The 22,302-nt window shown below is 41.2% G+C and overlaps 1 protein-coding gene and 1 long non-coding RNA gene across 2 annotated transcripts in view; both read left to right on the plus strand.

Moving 5' to 3' along the window:
* Positions 1 to 254: 254 nt before the first annotated feature.
* LOC139384351 (uncharacterized) lies at positions 255 to 1,716 on the plus strand. Its single transcript, XR_011628844.1, has 4 exons — positions 255 to 301; positions 444 to 488; positions 818 to 862; positions 1,005 to 1,716. It is a non-coding gene; the product is annotated as an uncharacterized lncRNA (long non-coding RNA).
* A 2,173-nt stretch (positions 1,717 to 3,889) lies between these two features.
* The window catches only part of LOC139384349 (cyclic nucleotide-gated channel beta-1-like), a 51,706-nt gene continuing 33,293 nt past the window's right edge, over positions 3,890 to 22,302 (plus strand). The window contains exons 1-6 of the mRNA XM_071129059.1: positions 3,890 to 4,033; positions 4,290 to 4,371; positions 4,526 to 4,620; positions 4,829 to 4,871; positions 8,244 to 8,313; positions 8,656 to 8,674. Coding sequence (XP_070985160.1) covers positions 3,976 to 4,033; positions 4,290 to 4,371; positions 4,526 to 4,620; positions 4,829 to 4,871; positions 8,244 to 8,313; positions 8,656 to 8,674 — 367 coding nt within the window. The 5' untranslated portion in view covers positions 3,890 to 3,975. The remainder of the gene's footprint in view (positions 4,034 to 4,289; positions 4,372 to 4,525; positions 4,621 to 4,828; positions 4,872 to 8,243; positions 8,314 to 8,655; positions 8,675 to 22,302) is intronic.

The raw sequence follows: 22,302 nt of genomic DNA on the forward strand, positions 1-22,302 counted from the left end.
TTAAGTGTTGTAGCTATAGAACAGCCCCTACCTAAAATCACACTGTACACTAAAAATGTTAAAGTAAAGAGGACTTAGGCAGCCCCTCAAGCATTTGTTAACTTCAATCAGCAAGCTCTAATAAATAAAAACAATCTCAGTTAGAGAGGACCAAAATGTATTATTCATAGTTAAATTCTAGCATTAGCTTTCTTTGACTCATCTCTGTCCTGTACTTGGAACCAGGATAGACGTTTTTAACAGCATTTCCATACAGATTGCAGAGGTGATCAAGGTGCCGGAGGTTAAGAAAAAACCTAGCGTAAGTAGCTACATCAAGGGCCTTGCTAATATGCTAACCAAAACTACTCATGGCTTATGCTAAAATGTAGCATTAGCTTTCTCAAACTCTCAATTCTGTACTTGGTGCCAGGCTAGCCATGTTTAACAGCATTTCCATTCAGATTGCAGAGGTGAGCAAGGCGCCGGAGGTTAAGAAAAAACCTAGCGTAAGTACCTACATCAAGGGCCTTGCTAATATGCTAACCAAAATTACTCATGGCTTATGCTAACGTGTAGCTTTAACTTTCTCAAACTCTCAATTCTGTACTTGGAGCCAGGCTAGCCATGTTTAACAGCATTTCCATTCAGATTGCAGAGGTGGGCAAGGCGCCGGAGGTTAAGAAAAAACCTAGCGTAAGTAGCTACATCAAGGACCTTGCTAATATGCTAACCAAAACTACTCATGGCTTATGCTAACATGTATCATTAGCTTTCTCAAACTCTCAATTCTGTACTTGGTGCCAGACTAGCCATGTTTAACAGCATTTCCATTCAGATTGCAGAGGTGAGCAAGGCGCCGGAGGTTAAGAAAAAACCTAGCGTAAGTAGCTATATCAAGGGCCTTGCTAATAGGCTAACCAAAATGTCTCATGGCTTACGCTAACGTGTAGCATTAGCTTACTCAAACTCTCCGTTCTGTACTTGGAGCCAGGCTAGCCATGTTTAACAGCATTTCCATTCAGATTGCAGAGGTGAGCAATGCGCCGGAGGTTAAGAAAACACCTACCGTAAGTAGCAACGTCAAGGGCCTTGCTAATATGCTAACCAAAATTACTCATGGCTTATGCTAACATGTAGCATTAGCCTTCTCAAACTCTCATGTATGTACTTGCAGCTAAGCTAGTCATGTTTAATAGAATTTCCATTCAGATTCCAGAAATGACCAAGCGTAAGTAGCTAGCTATAATATGGGCGTTGCTATGCTATGCTAACTTAAACCCAATGCTAACGGACCTGCTATAGCCATGTTCAAACTTGGTTCTAGAGATCCATTCGCCACAATGTCCCATTGCTACCCATCTCCCACCCCAGCTGTGCCTTAACTTAAGGCTGAGAGGGCGGGTTCTTGCTGGCAACAATGATTCACATGTCATCCGCTCAAGCAGGTTCTGCGAGGTGGTGATTCCTGTGGTTTAGCTGTTTGATGATCTACGGGGATCGATAACTCTTGACCTGGAGAGAAAAGGGTTTTCCACAATCCCTGATTGGAGAATCAAATTTATATGAGTCAGCTATCAAAACCGAATGATATTATCCAATCACATAACATCTCAATTTGAATGTCTCCTCACTTCAGTGGCAGCCTTTGGAAGAATTTAACAGCAGTCATTCCATGCATGCATGCACTGTGTGATAATGAATTAAGAATATAGCGGGTGTTTCATAACATGCATACTACCATGCTCCACACTCTCATACTTCTAGTGCATTCTCAGAGGACGTTCTCTTGAGTACGTTATTGTGAGGACGAGAGTATGGAGAACAAATAAAACATTACATTTGAAAAGCACTCGCACTCCCCCTACTGTATTACCTCACACTGGACCTCCCCATTCACTGAACCTTCTTCTAGACAAGGATAATGGCAACAATAGAGACTAAACAAGATATACGAAAAGCAAAGTTTTTTCATAACTATCAGCAAGCTATATGTGAATCGTAATAATCGAGCTAACCAGATAATTTTCGCCTGTTAATCTATCTAACTAATCATAACTAATGTTATGCAGGGTAACTTAGATCTGAAATCTGTGTGGCTATCTAGCTAGCGAACAGTAGTAGCTCGCCAGTTGCCGTTAGCCCTATTTTACTATGGGCTTGCAATCTACTTACACTACAGTGGGTATTGTAGGCAGGTAATGCCAAAATATGTACAAATGGAGTACTCGTCCGAGAATTGCCCTCCGTGCTCCGTTTCTTTTGATTTGGACTCATACTCCAACATGCGGAGCACGGTGGTATGCATTTTGAGAAACATATTTCTAACCCTGTAGCTGTTCAGGTCCAGAGTTGTGTATATGTGCAGGTTCCTGCTGTGGCTTGTACAGTATGTGAGAAGGCCTTTTAAGACATGAAGAGCATCCCATGTCTAAGAGAAAGTTGCAATTGTATGACAAAATGCACAAACCTACAGTGCCTTCAGAAAGTACACACACTCCTTTACTTTTTCCACATTTTGTTGTGTTACAGCCTGAATTTTAAATAGATTTGGTGTTACTGGACTACACACACATTACCCCATAATGTCAAAGTGGAATTATGTTTTTAGAAATATTTACAAATTAATACAAAATTAAAAGCTGAAATGTCTTGAGTCAATACGTATTCATCCCCTTTGTTTTTGCATGTCTAAATATGTTCAGGAGTAAACATTTGCTGAACAAGTCACATAATAAGTTGCATGGACTCACTGTGTGCAATAGTAGTGTTTAACATGATTTTTGAATGACTACCTTATCTCTGTACCCCACAGATACAATTATCTGTAAGGTCCCTCAGTCAGGCAATGAATTTCAAACACAGATTCAACCACAAATACCAGGGAGGTTTTCCAATGCTTAGCAAAGAAGGGCACCTATTGGTAGATGGGTAAAAACAGAAAAAGAAGACATTGAATATCCCTTTGAGCATGGTGAAGTTATTCATTACACTTTGGATGGTGTATAAATTTACCCAGTCCCTACAAAGATACAGGCGTCCTTCCTAACTCAGTTGTCGGAGAGGAAGTAAACCGCTCAGCAATTTCACCATGAGTCCAATGATGACTTTAAGAAAAGTTGAATGGCTGTGATAGGAGAAAACTGAGGATACATCAAAAATGTTGTAGTTACTCCACAATACTAACCTAAATGACAGAGTAAAAAGAAGGAAGCCTGTACAGAATACAAATATTCCAAAACATGCAATAAGAAATTAACTTTATTTCCTGAATACAAAGCGTTATGTTTGGGCCAAATCCAACACATTACTGAGAACCACTCTTCATATTTTCAAGCATGGTGGTGGCTGCATCATGTTATGGGTATGCTTGTCATCGGCAAGGACTAGGGAGTTTTTTGGGATAAAAAGACACAGATTAGAGCTAAGCACAGGCAAAATCCTAGAGGAAAACCATGTTCAGTCTGCTTTCCAACAGACACTGGGAGACAAATTCACCTTTCAGCAGGACAATAAACAAAAACACAAGGCCAAATATACGCTAGAGCTGCTTACCAAGACGACATTGAATGTTCTTGAGTGGGCCTAGTTAGTTTTGACTTAAATCTGCATGAGAATCTATGGAAAGAAAATGTCTGTCTAGCAAAGATCAACAACCAACTTGACAGAGCTTGAATAATTTTCAAACGTTGAACAATCCAGGTGTGCAAAGTTCTTAGACTCAAAAAGACTCACAGCTGTAATCGCTGCCAAAAGTGACATGTATTAACTTTCTGTAATATTTTCTTCCATAAATGTCTAGAAACATGTTTTCACTTTGTTATTATGTGGTATTGTTTGTAGATGGGTAAAAAAACATATATTTAATAAATGTTTTATTCAGGCTGTAACACAGCAAAATGTGGAATAATTCAAGGGTTATGAAGACTTTCTGAATGTACACAAACTACTTACGACTCATTACAATGCTTATCTGTTATTGTTGAGTATTGACAGATGTTCTGTGAATGTTTGTTTGTTTTCCTTCAGGTGCATGCTATCCAAGATGTCCCAGGTGAGAGCTATCAACATATTTTTTCTGTGGGTAGAAGTACCAGCATGATGATAATTCTATAGAATACTGTATTTATAAGCCCCATGTAGCAAAATTGTACGCATTCCAGTGTTCGTTCTATACATCACATTTCTATTGCAAGGGTTTTTTTTCTAGATCAAAAAAGGGGCTTAGGTGTGTGCGTGTGGTTCTATTGATGATTTTGGGGTGAGGGTGATGATGATGATGATGATGATGATCAACTCCTTATCTCTAGATGCAGAGCCTCTTCCTCATATTCCTGTGGTGGAGGTTATGTCAGATGAAGAGCCTCAAGAAGAGAAGGGAATCCCTCCCAGGTGTGTGTGTGTGTGTGTGTGTGTGTGTGTGTGTGTGTGTGTGTGTGCGCGTGCATGAATGCCTCTCTCCTTCAATCTCTCTCTTCTACCCACTTTGTTGACTCCAATGACATTCTAATGTGTGTGTTTGTGCCTGTGTGTGGTGTGTTCTCAGGGTGTATGAGTGGATCAAACAGGGTTTTGAGAAGGTGGTTCCACAGCCAGCTGACAACAAAGACGTCTCAGCGAAGGCCTCCTGCCCACAGAAAGGTTATCTTCTAACATGCAGAGATCCTCATATTTATTATAGGGATGCTTGGGGGTGCTGAGCGATAGGTTACTCTATATTGGTTCCACAGCCTATCACCAATCTTATATCTTGTTCTGAGGCTAGAAACCTCATGCACCAGCAAGCCTATATATATTTATTTTTTTACATTTATTGCATATTTATGAGCTGTTTGTTCTGCCCTTGCAGTGACCTCCAAATCTCCGGAAGCTGAAGAGGAGGCCAAAGCAAAGTGAGTCTCACAGACGTTTACGCATTGTATTTACACTACAAGCTCATTGATACATTTGATACACAAATATGTACTTATTCATGTAAATATTACAGATTGTGCACAGGTTGTAAAGGGAACTATTTGAACAGTTTAATGAAAAAATACATTTTCTGCAATCTCTATAACGCTGTTGTATTGTTATGTACAGTGGCAAGAAAAGGTATGTGAACCTTTTGGAAATACCCGGATTTCTGCATAAATTGGTCATAGAATTTGATCTGATCTTCATCTAAGTCACAACAATAGACAAACACAGTCTGCTTAAACTAATAACACACAAGCAATTATCTGTTTTCATGTCTTTATTGAACACACTGTAAACATTCACAGTGCAGGATGGAAAAGGTATATGAACCCTTGGATTTAATAACAGGTTGACCTACCTTTTGGCAGCAATAACCTCAATCAAATGTTTTCTGTAGTTGCGGATCAGACCTGCACAACGGTCAGGAGGAATTTTGTACCATTCCTCTTTACAAAACTGTTTCAGTTCAGCAATATTCGTAGAATGTCTGGTGTGAACTGCTCTCTTGAGTTCATGCCACAGCATCTCAATCAGGTTGAGGTCAGGACTATGACTGGGCCACTTCAGAAGGCGCATTTTCTTCTGTTGAAGCCATTCCGTTGTTGATTTACTTCTATGTTTTAGGTCAGTGTCCTGTTGCGTCACCCAAGTTCTGTTGAAATTCAATTGGTGGACAGATAGCCTAACATTCTCCTGCAAAATGTCTTGATACACTTGGGAATTCATTTTTCCGGTAATGATAGCAAGCTGTCCAGGCCCTGAGGCAGCAAAGCAGCTCCAAACCATGATGCTCCCTCCACCATACGTTACAGTTGGGATGAGGTTTTGATGTTGGTGTGCTGTACCTTTTTTTCTCAACATATAGTGTTGTGTGTTCCTTCCAAACAACTCAACTGTAGTTTCATCTGTCCACAGACTATTTTGCCAGTAGAACTGTGGAACATCCAGGTGCAATTTGGCAAACTTCATACTTGTAGCAATGTTTTTTTTGGACAGCAGTGGTTTCTTCTGTGGTGTCCTCCCATGAACACCATTCTTGTTTAGTGCAACTGGGTCCTGGACTTCCTGACGGGCCACCCCCAGGTGGTGAGGGTAGGTAACAACATCTCCACCCCGCTGATCCTCAACACTGGGGCCCCACAAGGGTGCGTTCTCAGCCCTCTCCTGTACTCCCTGTTCACCCATGACTGCGTGGCCGTGCACGCATCCAACTCAAGGGGCCCTCAGAGTGTGGTGTCAGGAAAATAACGCCACACTCAATGTCAACCAAACAAAGGAAATGATCGTGGACTTCAGGAAACAGCAGAGGGAGCAGCCTCCTATCCACATTGACGGGACAGTAGTGGAGAAGGTGGAACATTTTAAGTTCCTCGGCGTACACATCACAGACAAACTGAAATGTTCCACCCACACAGACAGCGTGGTGAAGAAGGTGCAGCAGCGCCTCTTCAACCTCAGGAGGCTAAAGAAATTTGGCTTGTCACCAAAAACACTCAAACTTTTACAGATGCACAATCGAGAGCATCCTGTCGGGCTGTATCACTGGCTGGAACGGCAACTGCTCCACCCACAACCGTAAGGCTCTCCAGATGGTAGTGAGGTCTGCACAACGCATCACCGGGGGCGAACTACCTGCCCTCCAGGACACCTACACCACCCGATGTCACAGGAAGGCCAAAAAGATCATCAAGGACAACAACCACCCGAGCCACTGCCTGTTCACCCCGCTATCATCCAGAAGGCGAGGTCAGTACAGGTGCATCAAAGCGGGGCCCGAGAGACTGAAAAACAGCTTCTATCTCAAGGCCATCGGACCGTTAATCAGCCACTAACTTTGAGTGGCTGCTGCCAACACACTGAGTCATCTCTAGCCACTTTAATAATGAAAACAATTGATGTAATAAATGTATCACTAGCCACTTTAAACAATGCTACTTTATATAATGTTTACATACCCTAGATTACTCATCTCATATGTATATACTGTACTCTATACCATCTACTGCATCTTGCCTATGCTGTTTGGCCATCGCTCATTCATATATTTTTATGTACATATTCTTATTCATTCCTTTACACTTGTGTGTGTATAAGCTAGTTGTTGTGAAATTGTTATGTTAGATTACTTGTTAGATATTACTGCATGGTCGGAACTAGAAGCACAAGCATTTCGCTACACTCGCATTAACATCTGCTAACCATGTGTATGTGACAAATAAATACAAATATTTAGATTTTATGTATCGTAGACTCGTCAACAGAAATGTTAGCATGTTCCAGAGATTTCTGTAAGTCTTTAGCTGGCACTCTAGGATTCTTCTTAACCTCATTGAGCATTCTGTGCTGTGCTCTTGCAGTCATCTTTGCAAGATGGCCACTCCTAGGGAGAGTAGCAACGGTGCTGAACTTTCTCCATTTATAGACAATTTGTCTTACCATGGACTGATGAACATCAAGGCTTTTAGAGAGACTTTTGTAACCCTTTCCAGCTTTATGCAAGTCAACCATTCTTAATCTTAGGTCTTCTGAGATCTCTTTTGTTTGAGGCATGGTTCACATCAGGCAATGCTTCTTGTGAATAGCAAACTCTAATTTTGTGAGTGTTGCAAGGCAGCTCTAACCAACATCTCCAATCTCGTCTCATTGATTGGACTCTAGGTTAGCGGACTCCTGATTCCAATTAGCTTTTGGAGAATTCATTAGCCTAGGGGTTCACATACTTTTTTCTAACCCACACTGTGAATGTTTAAACGATGTCTTCAATATAGACACGAAAAATACAATAATTTGTGTGTTAGTTTGAGCACACTGTTTGTCTATTGTTGTGACTTAGATGAAGATCAGATCAAATTTGATGACCAATTTATGCAGAAATCCAGGTAATTCCAAAGGGTTCACATACTTTTTCTTGCCACTGTATCTGTTGTCATGACAGTGAGGAGGAGAAACAGCCCAAATGGCCGCAGCTTGTAATTAACAGGAAATGCCATGCTTATGACAACGATTAAGGCAGCCCCCATACCTCTCTGATTGAAAGGGTTAAATGGGTTAAATACAGAAGACACATTTCGGTAGAATGCATTCAGTTGTGCAACTGACTAAGTATCCCCTTTCCCTTCCCAGTGGTCAGACACATTCTCTACGCTGCTATAACATGGGAACGGCTTGCAAATACATTCATGACACTGTTTTAACATAGTAGTAGCCCTGAAATGTGGTATACTCGAAAAGCATGATAGCAGCTGTTAAACATGCCATATGATGTAGACAGTCAATTTTCTGACATCTCTGTTCTCCTTCTACAGTGTGGTGGGCTGGATTGTTCAGGGCTTCGGTCGTATGTTACCTCAGCCTGTCCTGACTCCAAGTGGATCGGTGAGTGACTAACCTCCTAATAGCACAAGACAACACACCCGGATAGTATTCATTAAGGCACACTGTAGCAAAACACTTTGCATGGTAAAGCACATTTCTTATCGGATAAGTTCAGGTAGTCCTTCCTTGTTTCAGTAAATGTTCTTCTGTTTGGTGCAAAGACTGAACAAGACCCTGGTTTTGGGTTAGAGATAAGGCTGGGGGAGTTCTTTATAATCACATTTTCATTGTTATTCAAAGTTGTTCTTAAACTTCCACTGAACAGGACATAACTGAAAGAGGACGTAGGTAAATGGGATCTGAAGTCTAAAATTGTTTGTTTTGTGTCTCCCCCTCTGACAGGAGAACGCTGTTCAGAACAGTAAGTTGGCCTCATGACTTTCTCATACACATACAGCATCTCACAGATCATGAAACTTAAAATGGTGTTCAAAAAACAATCAGCATTATAGTCATATAAAATCCAAAACAGTGTACAAAGAAGTCTGAACTTCCAATAGACAACAGGCAGGCAGGACAACAGAGAGTACAACCAGACATTGGCACTGCTCCTTTGAGTCTGATATCAGCTGTGGACACACTTCAGTGACCTGAGTTATGCTTTGAGGTAGTTTGATTGATTGATCAGTATAGTGGGCTGGTAATTTGCAGGTTCATTGATTGGTTGATTGGTTAATTACAAGGTGTACTGATTGGTTGATTATGGCTAGTGTCCATGATGAGGCAGACTCTAACTGGGCTCCTCTTCTCATTCTGTTTCAGGGGGGAAGGTGCGCTGAGAGCCCCTTAAACAAAAGGAGAAGGAAGACTGGGAAAAAGTCGCTCACAAAAACATATACACACACATAGAAGAGGAGACTAAACCACAGGCACACACTGATGATTGGAGCGAGACAGGCAGTTCAACAGACAGGCAAAAAAAACGGAATAATTAATAAATGGACACACACTTAGCAGAGGAGGCTGGTGGGATGAGCTATAGGAGGACAGGCTCACTGTAATGGCTGGAATGATATAAATGAAATGGAGTCAAACATGCAGTTTCCATATGTTTAAACTTAACGTAGCAGGCGTAACAGAAACGCCTGAGAATATCCGGTTTTCAGCGGAAAAGGAACCTAAGTCGGAAGATGGCTGTATCCCTGAAAACCAAATGCATCCAGTTGTTGGCAACTCCGCTAAGGGAAATAAAGAAAATAGAGTAGCACACTCTATATAAATTCCCAGTAATTGAATGGGTAAATCACCAACGTTTCGGCATCCCTGTGCCTTCTTCAGGGTAATGTCACGAACGCTTGAACCAGGTTATGTAGACAAACAGTGCAATTAGTGCAACCAATGACAATAGTGAGGGGTGTGTCATAATTATTTAGTTGATTACAATGAATTGAGTGAAACTGTAAAAAAAAATATAAAAAAAATAGTGTTTCTAGCATATTAGATATATTAGGCTATTGTTATCCTATGGAAACGTAATTAAATATTGTACATAATATTAACATCAACATACTTTATTGTTTCATTCAATTTCACATACATATTTAATATATATAAAGTCAATATTCAGACCACTAGGGGTCAATGTTTTCAGAAAGGATATCCAGTAAGCCTTCCTTTGTAGTAGTAGGATCTCAATGTTACCTCCTCCTTGGTAGAGCAACATGCTCAATGCCTGTGTATTTGAGGGAGGACGTGGGACCTGATGACTCTGATCACTGAACAACTTAAAAAGGATATTACAGAGATCGAAAACCTCCATTGAAAATTCACAGCAACGTCTATGAGATGAGCTTAATGACCCTATCAAACTGAATGATCTCATTGAAGAGCAACGCTGACCTTCAGACCAAGATGACGACCGAACTGAGGGAGAGGAAAATCAAGAAGTATAAACGCGATTTGGAAGAACAACGGACGAATATACCTCTGGCGAGATCCTGAGCACAAGAAACCACAAAGCAGGAAAAGACAAGCCGATGACAGACGCAGAGTCCCTCTGTCAGACCAACTATCCACAGACAGCGCTAACTCTGGCTCCTATAACAACTGTGAGCGTTTTTCTCAAAAGAGGACGGGGACACCAGGGACAACGTTGAGAACATCCCCCTCAGCATGTAAGAGGGTTCGACGCATACGTCGGGGGAAGAAGAAATTCACTACCACCCCGCGTCATCTTTTAATTGAGATCCAAAACGGGCCCCCAGTCCAACAGGAGCTAAATGTCTTCAACTTATCAAGTAAGACCCTGACATCAGCTCACCTTAGTGTACTCAATAAGGAGTTATCATTTGTACCCACTACATACATGAATGACTTTGACGTCCAGATAGAGCTATTCAAGTTTTTCTGTAATCTGAGATTCTTTGTCATCTCCTATGAAAACATAGGTCTACCATGTTAATCAATAGACTTACCTGCCCTACTGCGAGTCAAGCAGGAGATGGAGCCATCAACACAGCTGAGGTACCTGAGAACTCTGAGAGAACCACATTTAGAGCTAAAAGTTCATTTTTACCTCCCCCCAAACGCAATGCCTCCATAGACACCTACTGCAGGATTGTTGAAAATGATGTAGGTGACCTACTGAAAGACAAACAGAAACACGAATCCTATGATAACCTGAGTAGTGATGAGAGAATGGGTCATAAGTACTTACAGACAGATCCTTCGATTATCATTAAAAAAAAGTGGCAAAGGAGGAGGAATTTGTATACAAAACAAATGTGACTATATGAATGAATGTCGCCGATGACTATCTATAGGTCACTTCTATCGCAAACTGAATCCTGACCCTACCCTAGAATTCCAGCATAATATCTCATCCTCAGTGGAAAGCTGTTTGGAATCAGGACAAATCCCCCCAAAATAATGGGAATTTCTATGTGTGAAAACTTTTTATACCGTTGCTAAATTGCACAAACAAGTGTCTCCTCCCCCAGGTAGACCCATTGTAGCAGCAGTCGACTCTGTGACATCCAACATTTCTACGTTTGTGGACCACCACATTAAACCGATGGTTGAAAATCTCCCATCTTATGTCAAAGACACTAGTCACGTGATCTCATTAATAAAGGGCTTAGGAAGGACACCAGAGGGCACCCTGCTGGCCACTCTTGATGTGGAGAGCTTGTACACTATCCCACACACTGGAGGCTTGCAGGCACTGCACCACTTCCTTCAGCAGAGAGACTCTACCCTTTCTCCATCATCTTTGAGTCAGACTTTTTCCTTCAAATTCGGGGTGTAGCCAATGGCTCCCACTTTGCCCCCAACTATGCAAACCTGTGTGTGGGATAACTTGAGGTAGCACTCATTTTCATAACAGAGACACTAGTCACTTTCTAAAATCCTCCTATGGAAGAGATACATAGATGATGTCTTTGTGCTCTGGGAAGGAAGTCAGCAGGAGCTAAATGAAATCCAAACTCTGCTAAAGGAGAGCTCTGAATACCTCAAATACACCATGCAGACTGATGAGAGAAAAATAAACTACCTGGATGTATGGATCATCAAAGAGAATGATGCATTACACGCGGACTTGTACACAAAGCCCACAGACCGCGATACCCTGCTATGTGCGAATACTATGCATCCCCTTCCCCTCAAGAATGGTCTACAATATAGCCAGTTATGCAGGGTTAAACGAATCTGTGGCCACCAGACAGATTTTGACAACAATACAACAAAAATGACAGATACATTCAAAATGAGAGGCTACAAGGACAAAATTCTTCATGCTGCAATGATCTCAGAAACCAAGAGAGGAATATGTAAAAACTCAACCAAAGAAGAAAAACAATGCCACAGTCTTTTGCACCGAGTACACCAAGTATTTGAAAGCAATCCCGAAAAAGCACTGGAATATTCTGCAATCTCATCACCTGTTCATGTGGGAAAGCCTACATAGGACAAGCAAAAAGACAATTAAAACAACGCATAGCTGAACACCGCAGCTCAATCAGGTGTAAGAACATTGACTATCCAGTAGCAGGTCACTTTGTTGAAGCCAACCATGTTGCGATCTCTGTAATATCCTTTTTAAGTTGTTCAGTAATCAGAGTCATCAGGTCCTATGTCCTCCCTCAAATACACAGGCATTGAGCATATTGCTCTACAAAAGAGAGGAAGTAACATAGAGATCCTACTACTGCAAAGGGAGGCTTACTGGAAACCCTATCTAAAAACATTGACCCCTAGTGGTCTGAATATTGACTTTGATCTCAGACCCTTCTTATGAACTCTTCGTTTGGGCTCCAGAGTGGCGCAGCGGTCTAAGGCACTGCATCTCAGTGCAAGATCCGTCACTTCAGTCCCTAGTTTGAATCCAGGCTGGGAGTCCCTTAGGGCGGCGCACAGTTGGTCTGGGGTAGGCCGACATTGTAAATAAGAATTTGTTCTTAACTGACTTGCCTGGTTAAATAAAATAAAGAATGTAATTGAAATGAACAACTCTCTCTTTTATGAACATGCTTATAAATGGACATATTCTTCCAACAGCTTATCAGCGTACACCCAATATGTTCCCCATGTTGATGATGCTTTTATGGTTGAACCAAAAGATGACATGTAACAAAATGTTTTAATGAAATAGGGAACAATTAAATATATATATGTGAAATTGAATTAAACAATAATGTATGTTGATGTTAATAATATGTACAATATTTAATTATGTTTCCATATGATAACAATAGCCTAATATATTCCTAATGCTACAGTCGAAGTCAGAAGTTTACATACACTTAGGTTGGAGTCATTAAAACTCGTTTTTCAACCACTCCACAAATTTCTTGTTAACAAACTATAGTTTTGCCAAGTCGGTTAGGACATCTACTTTTTCCAACAATTGTTTACAGACAGATTATTTCACTTATAATTCACTGTATCACAATTCCAGTGGGTCAGAGGTTTACATACACTAATTTGACTGTACATTAAACATCTTGGAAAATTCCAGAAAATTATGTCATGGCTTTAGTAGCTTCTGATAGGCTAATTGACATAATTTGAGTCAATTGGAGGTGTACCTGTGAATGTATTTCAAGGCCTACCTTCAAACTTTGCTTGACATCACTGGAAAATCCAAATAAATCAGCCAAAAACATTGTAGACCTCCACAAGTCTGGTTCATTCTTGGGAGCAATTTCCAAATGTCGGAAGGTACCACGTTCATCTGTACAAACAATAGTACGCAAGTATAAACAACATGGGACCACGCAGCCGTCATACCGCTCAGGAAGGAGACATGTTCTGTCTCCTAGAGATGAACGTACTTTGGTGTGAAGTGCAAATCAATCCCAGAACAACAGCAAAGGACCTTGTGAAGATTCTGAAGGAAACGGATACAAACGTATCTATATCCACAGTAAAACGAGTCCTATATCGACATAACCTGAAAGGCCGCTCACCAAGGAATAAGCCACTGCTCCAAAACCTCCATAAAAAAGCCAGACTATGGTTTGCAACTACACATGGGGACAAAGATTGTACTTTTTGGAGAAATGTACTCTGGTCTGATGAAACAAAAATAAAACTGTTTGGCCATAATGACCATCGTTATGTTTGGAGGAAAAAGGGGGATGCTTGCAAGCCGAAGAACACCATCCCAACCGTGAAGCACGGGGGTGGCAGCATCATGTCGTGGGGGTGTTTTGCTGCAGGAGGGACTGGTGCACTTCCCAAAATATACGGCATCATGAGGAGGAAAAAATGATGTGGATTTATTGAAGCAACATCTCAAGGCATCAGTCAGGTCGCAAATGGGTCTTCCAAATGGACAATTACCCCAAGCATACTTCCAAAGTTGTGTCAAAATGGCTTAAGGACAACAAAGTCAAGCTATTGGAGTGGCCATCACAAAGCCCTGACCTCAATCCCATAGAAAATTTGTGTTGGCAGAACTGAAAAAGCATGTGCGAGCAAGGAGGCCTACAAACATGGCTCAGCTACACCAGCTCAGTCAGGAGGAATGGGCCAAAATTCACCTAACTTATTGTGGGAAGATTGTGGAAGGCTACCCGAACCGTTTGACCCAGGTTAAACCATTCAAAGGCAATGCTACCAAATACTAATTGAGTGCATGTAAACATCTGACCCACTGGGGATTTGATGAAAGAAATAAAAGCTGAAATAAATCATTCTCTCTACTATTATTCTGACATTTCACATTCTTAAAATAAAGTGGTGATCCTAACTGACCTAATACAGGGAATGTTTATTTAAATGTATTTGGCCGAGGTGTATGTAAACTTCCTCCGACTTCAACTGTATATGCTTTAACAGTTTCACTCAATGCATTAACTAAATAATTATGACACTGGTCATTGATTGCACTTTTTTCTACATAACCTGGTTCAAGCATTCATGACATTACCCTGAAGAAGGCACAGTTATGCCGAAATGTTGGTGATTTACCCATTGAATGACTGGGAGTTTATATATAGAGTGTGCAACTCTCTTGATTTTTTTTATAGCTTATAGTTTTTTCGCCGTTAGTCAGCACCTCAACATAAAATCATTTTCTCTGGGCGTGCACCAGCTCATGTTTTTTTTAACTCCACTAAGGGTGCCATAGGTTTGATGTGTTTGATATCGTTCAATTTATTCCATTCCAGCCATTACAATGAGTCCATCCTCCTATAGCTTCTCCCACCAGCCTCTTCTGACACACACATAGCTAGAAATAGTCAATGGCTCTGTAAACCAAGAGAGCTTTCAGTTCTTGCGCAGCTATAACACATAATGCACTTTCACCCTCTCCTTCCCACAAACGATTGAGCCAATGATAAGAGATTCTAAATGAAATTACTAATTAGGTTTAAGAACCCATAAACCAGGATAATTAGCTTAGCATGGGAGTGAATATAGTCTAATTTACAAAGGCTGTGTTTACACAGGTGTCTCAATTTTGATCTTATGTCAATTATTTGGCATATCTGACATATATGATCTTTCCCCCCCACAGCAACAAAAAAAAAACACATGGAATCTAATCTTTTAAGTTCTGATTTATTCCACATCCGTGTGTGACTCTCAATTCTGATACAATTCTGATGCTCCATAAGCGACCTCGTGTGGATGCTCAGATCGAATAATTATTTTTGCTCTGAAAGGTTGTTGTTTTTTACATGGAAAAAAAATCTAAAATTAGCATTTCATATGTGTGCTATTTCAGAGGTCACATGAGTGTAAATGTGCAAATTTGTCCCATATAAAACTGGGTGTGAACAACCAGAAAAAAGTGGTTGAATATGAAACAAACATCTGAATCGGGTTGCTAGGATGGCTGTGTAAACATAGGCGTGATCATGCTATGATCATTATCTGTTAGAATCATAACTTTGGAAACAATATCTCACTCTAACTGCAATAGTGCATTGATGCTAATGATTTCTCCAAAAAGCCTAGGAACCTCAAAAAGCCTAGGAATTCGGTTTTCTCCAGACAGACAGGGTGATCACAGCTAGTATAAGCTTTTTCCAATACTTTCCATTCTCATTTTAAACCGTGTAGAATCAATACACTGCTTGTTTTTAGATTGCATAGAAACGTGACAATAAAAAAAAACTGTTGGATTGGCACTATATTTCACACACGGTTTGTAGTCAACATACTGTTAGCATAGTACACACTACTGTTAGTACTGTTGTTATTGTGTTTGTCCAATGAGACAAACACAATAACTAGCTAAGCCCAGGCAGCAATCCTATTGTTATGAAGATGTTTTTACATTATATGCCGTTTGTTTATGATTAATAAAGAGTTTGAAATGCAGTCTGGTGTTTTGTGTGACAGTCAATCTACCAATCAATCTACCAATCAATCAATCAATCAATCAATCAATTAGGCTTATACCTATAAATATTATAACAGCCAAGTATATAAAGGGGTCTGAATTACATGATATGATTAGAAGTTGGGTACATTGTATTTGTTGAATATATTTTAAATGGATCTGTACTGCTAGTTCTAACATTTTGTAAAACACAGTACTGCAATGTATTGAAGCGACCTTAAGCCAACACCTAGCGACCTAGTCAAGATGTTCATTCCTCTTGGCGTAACGGTTAAGGCTTGACAGTTGCTGGACCCGGGTTCGAGTCCCAATTGGGGCTGCCCCCCGACTTTGCTACATTGGTGTCAGAAATGGGATGGTGCCTGTGAGGCCATCGGAGAGGTGTGTACAGGTGGGGGACTTAGAACACTCTCCCGAAGGAAAGAGGTGAAGTAGCGACCTTAAATCAACACCTAGCAACCTAGTCAAAATGTTCTGACCTCTTGGTGTAATGGTTAAGGTGTTGGCTTCACAGTCGCTGGACCCGGGTTCTGGGCTACCCCCAAATTCGCTATACAGTATATTGAGCAAAATCAGTGGGCCCACTGATCCTCTGAGTCCATAAGATGAGGACTAAGATGAGGTTGTAAATTGGGTAGACTATCGCTTTCATTTGAATATTCAAATTGGGAGTGGAGTAATACTGCGATCATAACCAAGTGGGAAGATGGTAATTACCAGTTTTGAAGTTGCAAATGCCAGTCGGATGAATTCATGTGCTTTGAACTCATTGAGAAACGCTGATTGGTTAATTGGCAAAAAACAAAAAACACAGCTAAAAAACTGTTGTTGCAAGCACCATGCTCTACCAGCTGAGCCACACGGGACCAGCTATCATGCTTGTAAACAAATGATAGTGTTCAGAAACCATATTAATAGATTGCTTTTTATAAATAATGTTATGTTGCTGCATTTATCAAGCCATTTGTTCCAACATTTTTCCCAGACATGCCACGATGCAAATATTATGCCCTTAACATGTAATCCTTAACATGTAATCCATATAGTTTTTTTTTAAATATTGAAATGTATGTAAAAGTATGTATGTTTTAAATGTATGTCAAACGTAAGTATGTTTTAATCTCGGTCACAATTGTGACCAATGGGAACATACAGTGCTCTGCATATAATACAATTCTACACACAATACCCCATAATGAGAAGAAATGTTTTTAGACATTTTTGCAAATAATATAAAAAACCTTATATACAAAAGTATTCAGACCTTTTGCTATGAGACTCCAAATCGAGCTCAGGTGCATCCTGTTTCCATTGATCATCCTTGAGATGTTTCTACAACTTGATTGGAGTCCACCTGTGGTAAATTCAATTGATTGGACATTATTTGGAAAGGCACACACCTGTCTATACTGTATAAGGTCCCACAGTTGACAGTGCATGTTAGAATAAAAACCAAGCCATGAGGTCGAAGGAATTGTCCATAGAGCTTTGAGACAGGATTGTGTCAAGGCACAGATCTGGGGAAGGGTACAAAAACAAATTCTGCAGCATTGAAGGTCCCCAAGAACACAGTGGCCTCCAGCGTTCTTAAATGGAAGAATTTTGGAACCAGCAACACTTCCTATAGCTGGCCGCCCGGCCAAACCGAGAAATCGGATGGTCACTCTGACAGAGCTCTAGAGTTCCTCTGTGGAGATGGGAGAACCTTCCAGAAGGACAATCGTCTCTGCAGCACTCCACCAATCAGGCCTTTATGGTAGAGTGGCAAGACGGAAGCCACTCCTCAGTAAAAGGCACATGACAGCCCACTTGGATTTTGCCAAAAGGCACCTGACGGACTCTCAGACCATGAGGAACAAGATTCTCTGGGCTGATGAAACCAAGTTTAAAATCTTTGGCCTGAATGCCAAGTGTCACGTCTGGAGGAAACCTGGCACCATCCCTACAGTGAAGCATGGTGGTGGCAGCGTCATGCTGTGGGGATGTTTTTCAGCAGCAGGGACTGTGAGACTAGTCAGGATCAAGGGAAAGATGGACGGAGCAAAGTACAGAGAGATCCTTGATGAAAACCTGATCCAGAGCGCTCAGGACCTCAGACTGAGGCGAAGGTTCACCTTCCAACAGGTCAATGACCCTAAGCACACAGCCAAGACAACGCAGGAGTGGCTTCGGGACAAGTCTGGGTGTCCTTGCGTGGCCCAGTTAGGGCCAGGACTCAAACATCTGAAAATAGCTGTGTCCCATCCTCATCCAACCTGACAGAGCTTCAAAGGATCTGCAGAGAAGAATGGGACAAACTCACCAAATACAGGTGTGCCAAGCTTGTGATGTCATACCCAAGAAGACTTGAGGCTGTCATCGCTGCCAACGGTGCTTCAACAAAGTAAAGGGTCTGAATACTTTTGCAAATGTGATACTTCCAGAGGGTCCTTCTGGTAAAAAAATAAATAAATAAAACATTTAGAAAAACCTGTTTTTGCTTTTTCATCATGGAGTACTGCATGTAGATTGATGATAAAATATAAAATATATATAATCTATTTTAGAATAAAGCTGTAACAACAAAATGTGGCAAAAGTCAAGGTGTCTGAATACTTTCTGAATGCACTGTACCCCTATTTCTCAGCTCCAATCTCTATATACCTCAGCCCACTTACCCACACACCTAAACCAAATTACTCACACATCCCAGCCCTGTTACCCTCATGCCCTAAAACTAACACCCAGAATCATCAGATCACTTGTTTTGGTACTGCCCTGTTTTTGGAACATTTACATGGAGCTAGCTCTGCAAATAGCACTGCTGGGGGATTTGAAAAGTCATAGTCAATAGGTCCATAATATAATAAAACATAATTTACAATCTGTATAAACTATGAAAATAGAACCTTTGTGAAACATCTCAGCACAGTGGGAAAATATATGGCAGCTAGAAATCAAAACGGGATGGTCTTCAGAGATGCAATAGATGGTAGGGGTTGAGGGTAGCTGAAGGGTGGGACTAAAAACAAGCAAAAGATAAGTAATGTAAAATATATTGTCCGTAAAATGTATATAATATGTATAAGCTGGAAGTAGAAGTCTAAGTATTGTTGTCCATTTGTTTACTCAAATTAGGGGAGGGGTGAAAGGGTTAGGGGGAAATAATAAAGAAGGTAAATATATTTTAAAATGTATACAGTATCACTCAAAAGTTTGGACACACCTACTCATTCAAGGGTTTTCCTTTATGTGCACTATTTTTTACATTGGAGTATAATGGTGAAGACATCAATACTAAGAAATAACACAGAAGCTTGATGCCCTCAACCTCACACAAATTATCAATGAACCTACCAAGTACAACCTCAAAGCCGTAGACACGGACACCCTCGTAGATATCATCTTAACCAACTTGCCCTCTAAATACATCTCTGCTGTTTTTAATTAAGATCTTAGCAATCACTGCCGCATTCGTAATGGGTCTGCGGTCAAACAACCTCCCCTCATCACTGTCAAACGCTCCCTGAAACACTTCAGCGAGCAGGCCTTTCTAATCGACCTGGCCCGGGTGTCCTGGAAGGATATTGACCTCATCCCGTCAGTAGAGCATTCCTGGTTATTCTTTAAAAATGCCTTCCTCGCCATCTTAAATAAGCATGTGTCACGTCCTGACCTTAGTTCCTTTTGTATGTTTCTGTTTTAGTTTGGTCAGGGCGTGAGTTGGGGTGGACATTCAATGTTTTTGTTCTATGTTATGTATTTCTGCTTTTGGCCTGGTATGGTTCCCAATCAGAGGCAGCTGTCAATCATTGTCTCTGATAGAGAACCATTCTTAGGTAGCCTGTTTTCCCACTCTTGTTTGTGGGTGGTTGTTTTCTATTTAGTGTATGTCACCTTGCAGAACTGTTTCGATTCTTCCATTCACTTCGTTATTTTGTTTTGTGTGTTCAGTCAATAAATTAACATGGACACTTACCACGCTGCGCATTGGTCCGATATTTCATACTCGTCGTCAGACGACGAAGAGATCCATTACAGCATGCCCCATTCAAGAAATGTAGAACCAATAACAGATATAGCCCTTGGTTCTCTCCAGACCTGACTGCCCTTGACCAGCACAAAAACATCCTGTGGCGTACTGCATTAGCATCGAACAGCCCCCGTGATATGCAACTTTTCAGGGAAGTTAGGAACCAATATACACAGGCAGTTAGGAAAGTCAAAGCTAGCTTTTTCAAGCAGAAATCTGCTTCCTGCAACTCAAACTCTAAAAAGTCCTGGGACACTGTAAAGTCCATGGAGAATAAGAGCACCTCCTCCCAGCTGCACAGTGCACTGAGGATAGGAAACTCTGTCACCATCAATAAATCCACTATAATTGAGAATTTCAATAAGCATTTTTCTACAGCTGGCCATGCTTTCCACCTGGCTACCCCTACCCCGGTCAATAGCCCTGCACCCCCCACAGCAGCTCGCCCAAGCCTCCCCATTTCTCCTTCTCCCAAATCCAGTTAGCTGATGTTCTGAAAGAGCTGCAAAATCTGGACCCCTACAAATCAGCCAGGCTAGACCATCTGGACCCTTTCTTCTAAAATTATCTGCCAAAATTGTTGCTAATAGCCTGTTCAACCTCTCTTTCATGTCGTCTGAGATTCCCAAAGATTGGAAAGCAGCTGCGGTCATCCCCCTCTTCAAAGGGGGAGACACTCTTGACCCAAACTGCTACAGACCTATATCTATCCTACCCTGCCTTTCTAAGGTCTTCGAAGGCCAAGTTAACAAACAGATTACCGACCATTTCGAATCCCACCGTACCTTCTCCGCTATGCAATCTGGTTTCAGAGTTGGTCATGGGTGCACCTCAGCCACGCTCAAGGTCCTAAACGATATCATAACCGCCATTGATAAGAAACAATACTGTGCAGCCGTTTTCATCGACCTGGCTAAGGCTTTCGACTCTGTCAATCACCACATCCTTATCGGCAGACTCAACAGCCTTGGTTTCTCAAATGATTGCCTCGCCTGGTTCACCAACTACTTCTTCAATAGAGTTCAGTGAGTCAAATCAGAAGGCCTGTTGTCCGGCCTCTGGCAGTCTCTATGGGGGTGCAACAGGGTTCAATTCTTGGGCCGACTCTCTTCTCTGTATACATCAATGAGGTCGCTCTTGCTGCTGGTGAGTCTCTGATCCACCTCTACACAGATGACACCATTCTGTATACTTCTGGCCCTTCTTTGGACACTGTTTTAACTACCCTCCAGACGAGCTTCAATGCCATACAACTCTCCTTCCGTGGCCTCCAACTCCTCTTAAATACAAGTAAAACTAAATGCATGCTCTTCAACCGATCGCTGCCCACACCTGCCCGCCCGTCCAGCATCACTACTCTGGACGGTTCTGACTTAGAATATGTGGACAACTACAAATACCTAGGTGTCTGGTTAGACTGTAAACTCTCCACCCCCAAAGCCAAATAAATAAATACAGTAGGGGGTGAGGTAGTTGTTTGGGCTATTTACAGATGGGCTATGTACAGGTGCAGTGATCTGTGAGCTGCTCTGACAGCTGGTGCTTAAAGCTAGTGAGGGAGATAAGTGTCTCCAGTTCTCTGCTGCCAGTGACTGGAATGAACTACAAAAACTACAAAAAATCACTGAAACTGAATACACTTATCTCCCTCACTAGCTTTAAGCACCAGCTGCTAGAGCAGCTCAAAGATCACTGCACCTGTACATAGCCCCAGTACATATTCACATATTTATTTACCTTGCTCCTTTGCACCCCAGTATTTCTACTTTGCGCATTCATCTACTGCACATCTACCATTCCAGTGTTTAATTGCTATGTTGTATTTACTTCGCCACCATGGCCTATTTATTGCCTTACCTCCCTTATCTCACCTCATTTGCACACATTGTATATAGACTTGTTTTTCTACTGTATTATTGACTGTATGTTTGTTTACTCCATGTGTTACTCTGTGTTGTTGTATGTGTCGAACTGCTTAGCTTTATCTTGGCCAGGTCATAGTTGTAAATAATAGATAACTTGTTCTCAACTTGCCTACCTGGTTAAATAAAGGTGAAATAAAATAAAATAAAAAAACAAATCTAAATATATTTTATATTTGAGATTCTTCAAAGTAGTCACCTTTTGCCTTGATGACAGCTTTGCACACTCTTGGCATTCTCCCAACCAGCTTCATGAGGTA

This window comes from Oncorhynchus clarkii, chromosome 26, assembly GCF_045791955.1.
Source record: "Oncorhynchus clarkii lewisi isolate Uvic-CL-2024 chromosome 26, UVic_Ocla_1.0, whole genome shotgun sequence".
In the NCBI taxonomy this organism is placed as follows: domain Eukaryota; kingdom Metazoa; phylum Chordata; class Actinopteri; order Salmoniformes; family Salmonidae; genus Oncorhynchus; species Oncorhynchus clarkii.